Source organism: Podarcis vaucheri, assembly GCF_965113315.1.
Source record: "Podarcis vaucheri genome assembly, chromosome: 7".
Taxonomy (NCBI): Eukaryota; Metazoa; Chordata; class Lepidosauria; order Squamata; family Lacertidae; genus Podarcis; species Podarcis vaucheri.
The window spans coordinates 36,816,031-36,830,504 of record NC_138765.1 but is presented as its reverse complement, the minus strand read 5'-3'; the positions used below and the strand labels follow the sequence as shown (position 1 = coordinate 36,830,504).

The 14,474-nt window shown below is 46.9% G+C and overlaps 1 protein-coding gene and 1 long non-coding RNA gene across 6 annotated transcripts; one reads left to right on the top strand and one right to left on the bottom strand.

Moving 5' to 3' along the window:
- Positions 1 to 534: 534 nt before the first annotated feature.
- On the bottom strand, positions 535 to 14,252 carry DCDC2B (doublecortin domain containing 2B). Of its 5 annotated transcripts, none has more exons than XM_082232578.1 (11): positions 13,775 to 14,252; positions 9,954 to 10,011; positions 7,891 to 7,967; positions 7,163 to 7,294; positions 5,956 to 6,102; positions 5,472 to 5,511; positions 4,930 to 4,998; positions 3,255 to 3,432; positions 1,799 to 1,902; positions 1,255 to 1,333; positions 535 to 811 (listed from the first exon to the last, which is right to left on the bottom strand). In XM_082232578.1, exons 1-10 carry the CDS (start codon positions 14,050 to 14,052, stop codon positions 1,262 to 1,264), a joined length of 1,155 nt encoding a protein of 384 aa, XP_082088704.1. In that variant the 5' UTR covers positions 14,053 to 14,252; the 3' UTR covers positions 535 to 811; positions 1,255 to 1,261. The 5 variants fall into 5 exon arrangements, with proteins under 5 accessions (XP_082088704.1, XP_082088703.1, XP_082088705.1 ...); XM_082232577.1 differs by having other exon boundaries at positions 535 to 808; positions 13,775 to 14,249; XM_082232579.1 differs by having other exon boundaries at positions 1,271 to 1,333; positions 13,775 to 14,249.
- On the top strand, positions 3,412 to 5,949 carry LOC309537681. Its single transcript, XR_014221969.1, has 3 exons — positions 3,412 to 3,544; positions 4,863 to 5,032; positions 5,811 to 5,949. It is a non-coding gene; the product is annotated as an uncharacterized lncRNA (long non-coding RNA).
- Positions 14,253 to 14,474: the final 222 nt, after the last annotated feature.

Sequence of the window (14,474 nt, the reverse complement as noted above, 5' to 3'; positions counted from 1 at the left end):
CCAGTAGCACCTTAGAGACCAACTAAGTTATTGGTATGAGCTTTCGTGTGCATGTACACTTCTTCAGATACACTGTAACAAAAGTCACCAGACCCTTATATAGAGTGAGAGGGTGGGGAGGGGTATTACTCAGAAAGGTGGAATTGCAGTCGTCAACAGGTTTACCACACCTATCAGCCAATCACCCATTCCCACCACCCTTCTGAGTAATACCCTCCCCACCCTCTCACTATATATAAGGGTCTGGTGACTTCTGTTTCAGTGTATCTCAAGAAGTGTGCATGCACGTGAAAGCTCATACCAGTAACAAACTTAGTTGGTCTCTACTGGAAGGATTTTTTTTTTTTTTTGTTAACTGCTGTTTACCCATTCCCATATTTTTGTGTGTGTGTCACTGTATTAAACTAGCAAGTATCAGTTGTCTCACATACACAGGCCCATTGAGGTCTGCACCCCTTTCCGCCTCCTGGATCCCACCACCACAGCCCACCTCTGTGATGTGATCCTCAGATGTACATTCCAAAGTAGAGAGCATTCCAATGCGACATCTTTATTGTAAGAACATCCATAAGATAAGCATTTGAGTCGAAGATTGCACAAAACCAGCATGTGGTTGTTTAAGGATCTCACACACACGCATATCTAGGAAAAGCCTTGCCGGGTCTTTGTGTTACCACAGTCTTTTCTCAGGTGAAACAAAGTTTCTTCAAGCCGGATGGAAAGGAGGCTTTCTTGTCACTTCTTCCTGCGAGTCACCAGCAGAACACTGAATTGTGTGGGCCTTCTGTAGTTTGTCAGTATTCTCAACCTACTTGATGCATAAAGAATTAGAAATTAAAAAACAAGGCTAGTGCTGTCTCCAAAAAATATTGAAATAAGCATCCAGAGGGCATTGGAAGGAAGGTTGGACTGGGGTGCAAGTGCTGGAGTAGGAGAGATGTAGGAAGAGAACAGGGATGGGGGACTTGTGGTGTCCCAGGTGTTGCTGGACTACAACTCCCATCATCCCTGACCATTGGGCCATGCTGCCTGCAGGGGACAATGAGACTTGGGAGCCCTGCAAGATGTGGAGGGCCACTGATGTACCCCACCCCTGTCTTAGAAAAAGGTAACACGTGCAAGAATAAATGGTATTTTGTGCTCAAGTGATTAACCACCTTTTCTAAGGTGAAGGGGTTAAACTATGGATATGTTTTTTTTTCTGTGAAAGGTGCTGCAGACAACATGCACATTTCTCTTAGACAGCTACTTTACTTTCCGGCTACTTTACCTTCCTGCGTTGCAAAGCTTCACTTTTGGGCACAACTTCCTCTTCTACAGTTTCTGCAGCTTTCTGGAAAAAAGGGGAGATAGAATTGAAGAGGCCCAGGAGGATTCACAACACACACAGCTGGAGAAGTGCTTTGTTGCTCCATACAGCACTAAGTCCCAGTGAAGAAAATGGGACTTGCTTCTGTGTAGAGGGCTGTACAGTAAGTTGGCCACAGCCACAATGCCAGTTGCTTTTTAGAATCGTGGCCACAATTGGAATGTAAAATTTAACAACAGGCTCCTTGTGTGAGGATGGAGATCTAAAAAAGCTTTCAGCTTTCAAGTCAATGTAAAGGCAAAGAGACTCCAACCCAATATTCAGAGTTCTCCACAACTCCTCCCCCCCCCCCGACACATTTTGAGAGTGAATTCTTCCTGCTGAAGTTTCGACACCCACTGGGATTCTTTGCGGTGGTGACAGTTTCCATTCATAAAATCAATCCAGAAGATGTTGACCTAAAGAGAGGCCCACATAACCCCCTCATACCTGGTCAAGAGGCAATTCCACCTGTGTGTTTTCATCATCTCTGATTTCCTGGGCATTCTGTATCTCTTCCCTTACACCTTTTATTTTGTAAACACTTCCTTCATCTGTAGGAAAATAAAACATTTTGAGAAAACATTCTGTATCCTGGGGCATCCTTACCAGAGGAAATGGGATTGCGAAGGCAGCCTACCCAAATGGCCTGCAAGTCTGAAGTCTTCTTCACTTTGGGGGAATCCTATGACCTTTCCCCTTAAAATTAGGAGCACCCTTTCATTTCACCCAAGAGGTACTTCTGAATAACACAGCTACGTCATATTCCAGAGAAGTTTTCAGCATCTCTCACACATGATGGGATTCACTATGACAAAACACAGTTCTTGCCACCAGCTGAGGACAAATTCATGGAAGACAGGAAGACGGAACCTTCAGCGGCACAGCCTAAATTTAAATCAAGCTGGCTCAACTCAAGACCTTCCACAACCTTCACAGCACACACATTGGTCATACTACATGCGGTTGGGCTTTATGTGAATTCTACCATCTTTATTACTACTGCATGAAGGATAAAGGTAAAGGGACCCGTGACCATGAGGTCCAGTCGTGACTGACTCTGGGGTTGCGGCGCTCATCTCGCCTTATTGGCCGAGGGAGCCGGCGTACAGCTTCCAGGTTATGGGGCCAGCATGACCAAGCCGCTTCTGGCGAACTGGAGCAGCGCACGGAAACACCGTTTACCTTCCCGCTGGAGCGGTCCCTATTTATCTACTTGCACTTTGACGTGCTTTCGAACTGCTAGGTTGGCAGGAGCAGGGACCGAGCAACGGGAGCTCACCCCGTCGCAGGGATTCGAACTGCCAACCTTCTGATCGGCAAGTCCTAGGCTCTGTGGTTTAACCCACAGCGCCACCTGCGTCCCTGTATTAAGGATACTACAATCCATATTAAACCAACCAATGAAGACATTTGGTTGGCCTGAATGAATACACTTCCCCTCATAGGGATTTGAGTTTTGATTTTTTTAATGACCAATGAGGTTATCTTTGTGTTATGTGCGACATTCATTCATTTATAACATTTGTACTCTGCTCTTCAGCCCAAAAGGCTCCCAGAGTGGCTTACATGCAATCAAAACAAGACAGGCTTATCAGCTAAAAACTCACACAGCACGCAAGGGAAAAGGAACAGGGAGGGGAGAGGAAAATAAAAAACTCAGGCACTACACAGCTGTTCCTATATTGACCAGCTGGCACAATTCAGGGGCAGGTGGGGCCTGATGGAAATGATCCTCCAGCAAAGCTGATTACATTAGCCCTGTTGCTTCCCATCTCTCCCCCTGAGGCAGCCTGAGAGAATGGCTGCCCCCAGGATGACAGTTAAGGGGAGGAAGAGGAGGAGGTCTGGTGGGGCTGGCTTAGCTGACAGATTCCAAGCAAGAAAATCTCCTTTTCCTTTTTACCTTGGTCAGAATTCTGGTTTGAGTTCCTCCTGATACGCCTGACCTGGCCCGGCTTGGCGTGGAAGATGGAGTCTGCCTCCTTGCGCAGGTGCTTCCTGCCTTTCCGCGTCACCGCGGAAAGATTCTGGCTGCTGTCCTTCTGCACAATCCCTGTGGACTGCACTCTCCGAAGGTTCAGCTGCAAGTGTGAGACAATTTTATCATTCTCAGGAGAAATTTATTTCTAGGAGTGGTGCCTTATTTGAGCTGGGAGCCCCACCATGTCCACATTTATGAGTGCTGATGCTCAGGTCAGGTGTTTCTTCACAATCACACAAGTTGCCATGGCTGTCACTTGTGAGCTCCTACACTCACATTTCACTGCTGACACAACTAGGCTCTTTCCACCAAAAAAAGAAAGCTAATGTGGTGTAGTTGTTAGAGTGTGGGACTAGGACCCAGGAGACTAGGACTCAAATCCCCACTCGGCCACTGGGTGACCTTGAGCCAGTCATAGCTTCCCAGGCTAACCTACCTCCAACAGTTGTGAGGATAACAATGGGGAAGAGAACCATGTGTGCTACCTTGTCACTTTTGAGCTGGCCATCGGGGTTGAGGGAGAAACAGGGCTGTTTACACACAACAATTGCTAAGGTGGAAGACACACCACAGGATGACTTTTCCCACTCCATATTCTCATGCTGAAGCAAACTTGGGGAAAGGGTCCCCACAAAATAAAATAGCAGACTTGGGTAGCTAGAGAACAAGTGCTTTCAGCACATCCATCATTTGTCATCACTCTCTAACTCTAGAGTGTGGACTCAATGGCAACCTCATGGAGATTTCTCCACTTTGAAAACGCACCATCTCAAATCGGGGTGTAGAGTCTTCCTGGCCCAGTGGGCCTGATGACCTTCTGTTCCCACCCTCACAGGGTCATTACGATGCTAGCTGCTTGGGGGCTGCAGCAAGAGGAGCTTGGGCAGGCCGATGCTTGGCAAAGCTGCATTCTGGAGGGATTGGCTGTGCAACCATGGGTTGAATTCACCTGCTGATGGGCAATGAACCATGATCAAGTGCCCCACAGGGAATTTGGTCATGCAGATGATCTACCTACGTCTATACCTGATGTTACATTTGCAGAGCTAAGCAGGATCCAGTATGGTTTAAAACTGGATGAAAGACCATGTGTTGAGATTCCTGCATTGCAGGGGACTGGACTATAACACCTTTGGGTTACCTTCCAACTCTGCAGTTCTGTGAATCTATTATTCTATATGACATCAGGTATGGGAAAGATGGGTGTAGTTTGGGGAAAACAGTCTCACAGGCAAAACTGGAACCCACACAGGGCCAAATCTGGCCTGAAGTCTGGAGATTGCTCACCCCTGTCTTAAATGGTTCAAACATTTGTCCCAAATGGCATATTAAGAGCCACCATTTGCTTTGGGGGGGGCAGATAGAAGTATTTAATGATGGAAGGGAGAGATACATACAATAAAAACATGTTTTTAAAAATATGACATCAATGAATTTTTAAGGCTGCACAAACCTTTGTTAAGTTCTTTGCAGCAATATTATTTGTTCACTTTTACTGATGACCATGTAATCACAAGCTCCCTTTTTCAGTCAACACGAAAGAGAAGCGTGAGGAGAATCCCCCATTTCCCCAGAGCTGCTGTTTGTGTTTCTCTACCTGTTGTGGCGGTTCAAGGAGTGCTGAGTCACTGGACCCCTCTAGCGGAGCCAGGTGGAGCTTAGCTAACTGGAAAAAAAGAAGATATAAAATTCCCACCAGGGTAATTGTAAATAAATCAAATTAATTGTTAACTTAACCCAAGGCTGCTTCATTTTAAAAAGACAGGCAGACCCAGAGGGCTGGAATTCCGAGTAGAGGAACCAAAGCCGTGCAGACTTTTGTGGCACATCAATAAATCCTATGCACTGAGATTTAGCAATGTGAGATTTTAGCTTCCCTGGGATCTCTTTTATTTGATGAAATGGGGGTGGACCAGATGGTCACTGGAAACCCTTTTTTTAAAAATGGATTTTTCCCAGAAAGGGAAAATCTAGAATAAAATATTTTTCTCATAAAATATCGTGAGAAAAAACATGGGCTGGCCATTCTGCATGAGCACCACCAAACCCACCATATGACACACCGATCCATCTGGAAGTCTTTTCCCCGCCCTTCCCCCTTCAACCAGCACCATCCCTGGGGAAGTCAGCAAAACTTACCCCTCGATTGTGGCTCATTCGTCTGCTATTTGAGTGGTCCCTGTAATCATAGAAGCAGGAAATTCACTGCGGCCCACACCCAGATAAGTTTAGTTAGGGAAAGAGGGTCTGGACAGGTAAGATTTATTTTAAAATAATAATTCTTATAGTGCTAAAAAGTTGCCTTTGGTACGTTGTTATATCTGCTATTATGTTGTTTTACTGTGTAATTAGGACATTGTTTTTGCACTGTTTGATTGTGAAATCCATTCCTGTTTCCTTGGTTGTAAGAGCATAATTTGTTTTGTAGAAAAGCGGCCTACAAATACGATTATGAATTATTTTTATTTTGTTTTAAAGGGCTATGTTTGGAACAAGAGGGACTGAACAAGTTTTAGCAGCATGAACACAACCACGAAGGAGTGGGGAGGGGCTGGTGTTTACAGACTTGTAGCCATCTAAGGAGTGGCACTGGAACCAGCCCCCAGTGACTTCAGCCACCTACCGAATTGGCTGGTGTGTTATCTTTGGGGGCACCAGCAATTCGAAGTAGGGCAGGTCTTTGTACTTCTCCAGGCCCACCGCCACGTAGTAGTTGCCGCTCACCAGATCTTCACCAGTGGAGACGGCATCGCCATTGAGCTTGCAGAGCCTGGCCAGAGACAGAAAAGCAAATATCTACAACAGGCAGGGAAACCTAAATGGGGAACGAGATGGAGGATGGAGAGAAAGTTCTATATTTGAATGGGGAGGGGCCATAGCTCAGTGGTGCAGCACCTGCTTCGCATGCAGAAAACAACCTTTGCATGGGAGAGCCACTGCCAGTCAGTGTGGGCAGTACTGAGCTAGATGGGCTAATGGTCTGCCCATCTGAAAGTAGGTTCCTGAAACTTCACTATAAATCTGAAGTGAAACTAGCAAACCAAAATGCTTACGAAGCCTTGAGAACAGACTTTGCACCTTTCTGCATTACTGTAAAACAATAATAATAATGAATTGCTATTCTATTCAAACATTAAACCTACAAAACAGTGTGGGTTTAAATGTCACTGTCTTCCCTTGAGAATTGTGTTGACAGCCTGGGAGTTTGAGCAGAACTGTCAAATTATAGTTCCCTGAATTCCTTGGGAGGAAAACCATGACAGTGATGCCAATATAAAACAGAGTGCAGCTCTCTTCCCACAGACCACGTAGTTGCTTGTAACCCCCAGTCAACAAACCTTGTTGCACATATTCCTAGGAATGGGCACTTTCAGAGGAAGAATCTAGCAATGCCAATTACTTTTATTTATTTATGGCATTTATATCCCACCTCTCCTTCATGCTCAAGGCGGGATTCTTCCCCATTTTATCCTTATAACAATCCTGTGGGGTGGGTTGGGCAGAGGCCCACCCAGTGAGCTCCATGACTGAGTAGGGGTTTGAACCTTGGTCTCCCACATCAGCATCCAATGGTCTAACCACTACACCTTTGGAAAGGCAGCCCCATACTGCAAGCATCTCATTCCCAGCTGGTTTTTCTACTTGTAAACTACTTAAAAGTCTGTTTTGGCATTAAACAACATATAAATAGCCAGTGTTCCAGAATTCAATAAATCCCACATAGAGGTGCCTCCTAGAAGACAAAAACCTTTGGGTCCATTTCCCAAAGAATCTTGTTACTGGAAAGTGAAAGGCAGGCAAAAGGGGTGGAGCTTGTTCAAAGTACTCACCTTCTAACAGCCCCAGTCCGCAGGTTCGCCTTGATTGACAAGATGGACAGGACGGCGCTCCACTCCTGCAGGGTGCTCTTGTTGAGGATCAGGCGGAAGGGGGGGCTTAGCAGGTCCCCGTTGCGGAAAACACTTCAACAGAGAAGCAAAGGGACAGGCTGCATGGGACATGATTTCCATAGTCACCTGTATGTGTAAGCTCTCCATTCCTTTGGGAAGGGGCGTGGCTCTGTGGCATGGTTGCATATGGAAGGTCCCAATTGAAACCCCAGTGGCACCTGGTAGGGCTGGGAGAGAACCTGGCCTGAAACTTTGGAGAACCACTGCCAGTCACTGTAGACAATGCTGAACAAGATGAACCAGTGTATGAATGGTATACACTGATACAATGACGACCACCAACTACATACAACAAAACAATGCCACTGTTGCTTCAGGAACCTCCAAGCCGCCTTGCATCAAACAGGTACTCAATTCAGATTTATACATTTTTGTTAACCACACACCAGCACGAAGCCCTTGTGCCAAGAAGTTTACCCCTATAACAGTCAAGAAACATGGCTTGAGCCAGGCCTGAAGTGAGGGACGGGGCATGTTCTGCCTTCAGGACCCTTTCCTAATAATACCTGCACTCCCCCCCCCACACCACCACTGTCCAAAGAATATTTGTTTTAGTTCTCTACTGCTCCAAAGGGAAAATTGTCAGAAGCAGCCAGGGAGTCACTCACTGTATAATGCAGGGCAAGTTCGCCTGCTTCCTCCACTGTGTCGAAACAGGCATCTTCTGGGGAATAACTGGGTAGCTCTGAAGACCAGAAACACCAAAATTGTTATTGACAACAAGAGATCGCCAGCCGTGCTCTTGGTGCTCTGCAGATAAGCATAAACGAAAAAGAGAGACCAACCGGGGTCTCTACCCCAACAGCCTTACAATCTGATTTTTGGAAGACCAGAAGAGGGGAGGGAGGACCAAGTCTGACAAGCGACGGACATGGGGTGACTCAGAAGACCGAGACAGCCCAGGAAAGCCTGGTGGGTTTATGCATTCTAAAGTTCAAACTCAGAATTTGAAACCAGACAGCCAACAACATGTTAAATGGGCTGCTGCCCTCCCCGCTAAGCCCAGAACTATGGCACACAGCAGTGAGTCATTGTGGCCTTGGCAGGCCTGTTCCTAAGAGGCACTGCTAAGACAATGTCTTTCTGTTGTCATCAACACAGAAAGAAGCCTCTTTCACAATGGCTTGCTGAGTGCACATCCTGCTGCTATAGTGACTAAAGCTTTACTGTATATACACACAGCTCAGTTGGTAGAGCATGAAACTTGATCTCAGGGTCATGGGTTCGAGCCCCAAGTTGGGCAAAAGATTCCTGCATTAAAGGGGGTTGAACTAGACCCATGTGGTTCCCTTCCAACTCTTACAATTGTATGATTTTTAGTCTTGTAGGGTGGATGGGACTATCTCAAGGGGTTCCACTCAGCCTGAGGAAGATTCAGACCTTCCTCCACAGATTTACTCTTCAGATTCCTCAGAGGTTAACCTATATAATTCATATCATCATCTTCAATGAGTGGACCATTCTGTACCCCACCACTGCTTGCCTTTCGACCTAAGTAGAATCACAACAGTGATAGATACCGTATTTTTTGCCCTATAGGACGCACTTTTTCCCCTCCAAAAATGAAGGGGAAATGTGTGTGCGTCCTATGGGGCGAATGCAGGCTTTCACTGAAGCCTGAAGAGCGAGAGGGGTCGGTGCGCACTGACCCCTCTCGCTCTCCAGGCTTCAGCGAGAGCTGAAGACCGGCTCCGAGGGTTGCGCAGAGCTGCCTGCAGTCCCGGGATCAGCGCAGCTTTGCGCGGCCACCGGGAGCGGGGCGCTAAGTCCCGCCCCACTCCGGATGGCGGCGCAGAGCTGCCTGCCGTCCTGGGAGCAGCGCAGCTCTGCGCGGGAGCCGGGGGCGAAGCTCCGCCCCGCTCCCGGTGGCCGCGCAGAGCTGCCTGCAGTCCCGGGATCAGCGCACTTCTCCCCATCGCCAGCCCCACAAGCTTGGGGGACAGCGGGGAGGCAGAGCGTTCCCTGACCTGGTTCTTCCAGCCCCGCACCTGGGGGGGGAAATAAAAATTTTTTTCTTTATTTCCCCCCCAAAAAACTAGGTGCGTCCTATGGGCCGGAGCGTCCTATGGGGCGCAAAATACGGTAGTTCAAGGTCTTGTTGCTATATTTAAGAGAAAAATCAATAGGTGGATGGATAACTTACTTGCATCATCCACTAGGCATTGCAATTTGTGTACAAACACACACACATTATTATTATTATTATTATTATTATTATTATTATTATTATTATTACCACCACCACTACAACTACTATTTGTACCCCCACCCATCTGACCGGTTGCCCCAGCCATTCTGGGTGGCTTCCAACAAATATAAAAGCATAATAAAACACCAAACATTTAAAATCACTTAAAGCTGCTTTCTACTGAGCCTAAAAACACAGAAACAGAGCAGTTCAGAGCCCTCTTGCAGGTTTGCTTCACTGCATTGGCTTCTCAGCGACTGGGCTATATTGGAGTGGGTGGGCCAAGCAGAGAAAGTAACTTTTCCAGACTAAGTCTGAAGGCAAAGCTTATTCTTTTGCTTCCACAGTGACTAATATGCCAATAAATATTTTTAAGTTGTTTTTGTGTGTGTGTGAAAACCGCTTTAAACTGCTCATCCTTTAAAGCAGTATCAGGTTCTTACAAACAGCCAAGGCCTTTCCCTGCCCCACTCTGGAACTCACCTGCACTCTGTCTTTCTTCTGGTTCCCATTGAGCTGCTTCATTCCAGGGTTTAGATAGCTGTCAAAGCAGTGAGGGAAGAAAATGAACAGGGTGAGCAAGCAGAGGTCAAATCCCAGCTCAAGTCTGGCTCACTGATTGGGTTTTGAAAGTCTAGTGTTGCCAAGTCTCATTCTCCCCTGCTATGGATTGGACATGTAATTTAGCTTTACAGCTTCTTGTTTGGTGGAATTAATGTCCCCTGACAAAACCAATGTGGTTTTTATAAGCAGCAACATTTAATTAAAAAAACTAGTAGGATCTGGAACAAAGAGCTGCGGTAGAGCAGGGGTGCCCTCCAACACTTGCAGGGGTGAGCAGGTAAGCAGGCACCAGCAGCACCGTGGCCATTGCTGCTGCTGCTTTATTCCCAGTGTTCGAAATTAGCCAGGAGCCAGGTGCATTTTGAACCTGACTGTCGGCCACTTGCAAACAAATGAAGATGCCAGGGAGCCAGGATGGCGCCTGACATCTCCATCATCTGGAGGTACATGCCTGGGGATCATTGGATCTTGATTGTTTTCACACACTAATATCACATCCTGTAGAATTCTATCCGTTATATTTTATCTGCACAATTGGAACAAATTTCTAGAACCAGGTTTTTTTCCCCTGTGCAGCCTGAACAGGAGTGGTGAACAACATTAATTGTTGTGCAAACCTAAAGTTACGGTGTTCCCTTGAATCCCGCCCCTCTCCCAGAAAATAGTGACTCTTTGGAGGCGACCAGACAAAACCAGAGACACTATGGTTTACAAAAGCCAGAAACGACCCCCAACTTCGTACTGTAACAGCCCTCCAAAATGCAAACTGCCAACAGCTGCCTGTCTGTCTCACACCCACCTTTCTCTTCTGCTAACATCCCTAACTGTCAATGACCATTAAAATCCCCTGACACTCTTGAGGAGCAAATAAAGACTAGGGTCCTAATCCAGTCTCTAATATATGATTATGACTACTTCTACAAATTATACACTTTTTGGCCCAAAGGCCCCCAAAGTGGGAAACAGCATGTTAAAACAAAATATTTCTTTATAATATTTATAAACTGCCTACTCCCATAAAATATATTAAGGCAATGTACAACAATGCACACACACACCCATAAAGTGCCACAAAACAGTACAAAACAATCATAAAAAAGACTGGCTCGCCTTTTTAAAAATTTAAACAACTGAACAGGCCTGTCGACATAAAAAGATCTTCAAGAGACATGAAAGTCAAAAGCAAAGGATGCCCTCCTCTGGTTAATGGCAGTGATCAAGCTGGTGTCCTTATTTCATGGAGTACAATAAATGCTACCATCAAATCAGCAAGCAAAGGCAGCCAAATCACAAGAGGAAAAGCTTCCCCAAGCAAGATTGCTTACAGGTGACTTCACCAACCCTCCACACACAGCGCCTAGAAGAGTGTACAGACAAGAAGAACCACTTCTCTAAAAAAAAAAAGAAACACTTTTAGAAATATTTATTAAGTCCAACATGCCCCCCATTATTTCTAGCAAAATATAGCCCCTCAATAGGAGCCTCATTAGACTTGTGTGTCCTGTCCCTCCGAAACCTCAGCCGTGACCTCCAAAGTCAAAAGCACTTGCAGAAAGATTCTAGTTCTCTCTTAATAATAATCATAATGATTCACCTCAGCCACTCTCCACAAGTCTCAGGCTAAGGGCTGAGTCACCTCTTCTCTCTGGGACCCTCCAAAAGCCACTAGACTTTGGACACACACACACCCCTCTGTTTTTGGCCATGTTGGCTGGGGCTGATGGGAGCTGTAGTCCAAAGCATCTGAAGGGCACCAGGTTGAGGAAGGCTGCACTAAACATTGACCACCAGATACACCGCTCTTTAAAGCAGCCCTTTGTTACCTGCCAGTAGATTGGCTGTATTCCCAGCAGACTGGGGGATAAGAGGCACTGAAATTCAGACTGTTCCGTTACCTTGCACATCTGCTTTGTAAGTCAGGAGCCCATGCGTACACAATACTTGCTGGGGATAATGCCTGTGATGTTTGTGGGCTGACATCACAGACTTGCTGCTGTCACAATCCAGGAGGGGAGTCTCCCTGGGACACAACAGCCCATTGTGGGGCCTCCTGTATCGATACGGGAATCCCAAATGGGAAGGGTGTTGCTGTGGCACTCAGGTCCTCCTTGTGTGCTTCCCAGAGGGCCAGAGTAAGAACAGGATGAGAGACCCTCCAAGTGCCCCTATTTTCCAGGGACAGTCCTGGATTTACAGAATATCCTACTTTTCCTCTTTTCATCAGAGAAATGTGGGAGGGGATGCAGTTATGCGACCCCTGAGCTAAGGAGATAAGTAATTACAACCTTTAGAATGGGGTTGCTATATTCCCCAAAGTGAAAATCCGGACAAAGTTGTTGACCAAAAAACAAGTAAGTCTTTGGGCCCTTGGGGGGATTTTTTAAAGCATTTTTATTTTAAAAATCACCCTAGTTGCCCGGACACCATTTTGACAATGATTCCCAGACGTGTCCAGGAAAACCCAGACATATGGCAGCCCTACTTTAGAAGACATCTGAAGGCAGCCCTGAATAGGGAAGTTTTTTAATGTTTAATATTTTATTATGGTTTTTATATACATTGGAAGACACCCAGAGTAGCTGGGGCAACCCAATCAGATAGGTGGGGTATTACTATTACTACTACTGAATAGGACGTCCCTATTTTCATCAGAGAAATGTTGGGGAGTAAGGGGTGATGGGCTAGATTGCCACTGGCCTGGTCCAGCAGGTGGGCTCTACTTATGCTCTTAACTTCCACTCATGCCATCAGGACTCATGTAGGAGATCCTGCCGCAAGGAGGTCGGAGGGTGGCAACACGAAAACGGGCCTTTTCTGCAGTGGCTCCCTGCTTGTGGAATGCTCTCCCCAGAGAGGTTCAGTTGGTGCTTTCATTATACACTTAGGTGCCCAGAGAAAAGGTTCCTCTTCAACCAGGCCTTGGGCGGAATGACATCCGGTGCCCTTTTAAATGTGTGGTGGGTGGGGGGATTATTGGGTTGTCTTTGTTCTTATGCTTCTTATGTATTTTGTGTGTGTTTTTATATGAGAATTTTACTATGTGAACGGGTATAGGGCAGCATGCAAATTTAATAATAAACAAATAAAATACCATGTGCCAGCAGAGGGAGTTTTCTTATAAGACGACTTGCCAGACACAGTGAGATTCAGTGTCTATTTCTAGTCACCTCACAAACATATTCCTAAAACGCTCACAGCCACGAGGCGGCTGTATGTGAAAACAAAAACATTGGATAGGCTCAGGGACAGCATACAGGAGAAAGGGTTAACTCTGTTTGGCATGGTCTTTCAGGTTTAAATGACCTCCCCCCGCCCCCAGTCCTGTTATTTGCTCAACAGCAGAAAACGTGCACACTGAACCGGCATGTTTCTCTACAGAGCTAACTGCAGCTTGGGAAGACAATTTTTATCTAGGGAAATGGTGAGGGACAGCTGGGTTGAAAGCTTAACTCCCCTTTACACAGTCCGTCCGTCCCCCCATTCCGGCAGCTCCTTTCAAATAAAAATCTGGCATCCTGCGGTGCCTCAGGTGAGAAGACGCCCTAATTTTTGGTAGGAAATCAATGCCCTCATACCTGACTTCATCCCTCCCTGCCAGTCAACATAGCTAACAGGTTCACAGTCAGTGGAGCTGATTTTCTGCAGAGAGCCTGGGATTATTTGGGGTTGGGGAGGGGGGCAGATAGTCTGCTGCCATCGCTATGGCAGGCAACACAGCCAGCCTCCAAGTGCCTACTCACTCCAGTCTCTTGAATCTCTCAAAGCCTCCTGCAACGTACTGGCACCCGTTCTGCAGCTCGCCCAGGTCGGAGACCCGATGACCGTGCCGGGGGGTGTAGATGCTTCTGATGGCCGTGGGGGCATGGATTGTGCTGGTCACCTCGTTCAAAAAGGCCTCAAAGGTCAGGAACCGCCGGTGGCTCACCACAAACTTCCTGCCGTGGAAGAAGGGGTCCCCGTTGCGATACACCATCACGTTCTTGGCCACAGGGGCCACTGCCACTGTCCCTGAGCTCATGTCCCTCTGGCCTGCGGGTACCAGCAGGTTGCTTATCTTGCAAGTCCCCTTGGCCAAAGTTGGAAAGCGGAGCAATGGGGGCGGGGGGCAATCCTAGGGAGCTGCCACCACTGCAAACCCTTCCGGTCTGAGCAGGGCCTCTTTGCCAAGGTCTGTTCTGAGAGAGCAAGGCTTGCTGTTTCCATAGCTGCCAGCTCAGCAGGGGAGGAGGAAATATCCTTCTCAGGCCAGGAAGCTGAGCCACATCAAGAGTGAGAGGGAGGGAGGAAGAGAGTGAGTCACTTTTGGCTTGCCATGGACACTGATCCTCCCTTGAACAACATTCACAGTCCAGGTTCCTTCCTTTGACTTCAGAACCTATCCAGTTCTCAGGTCCGCAACATGGGAAGCACTTGAGCATGTGTAGAGTTCCTCCCACCTAG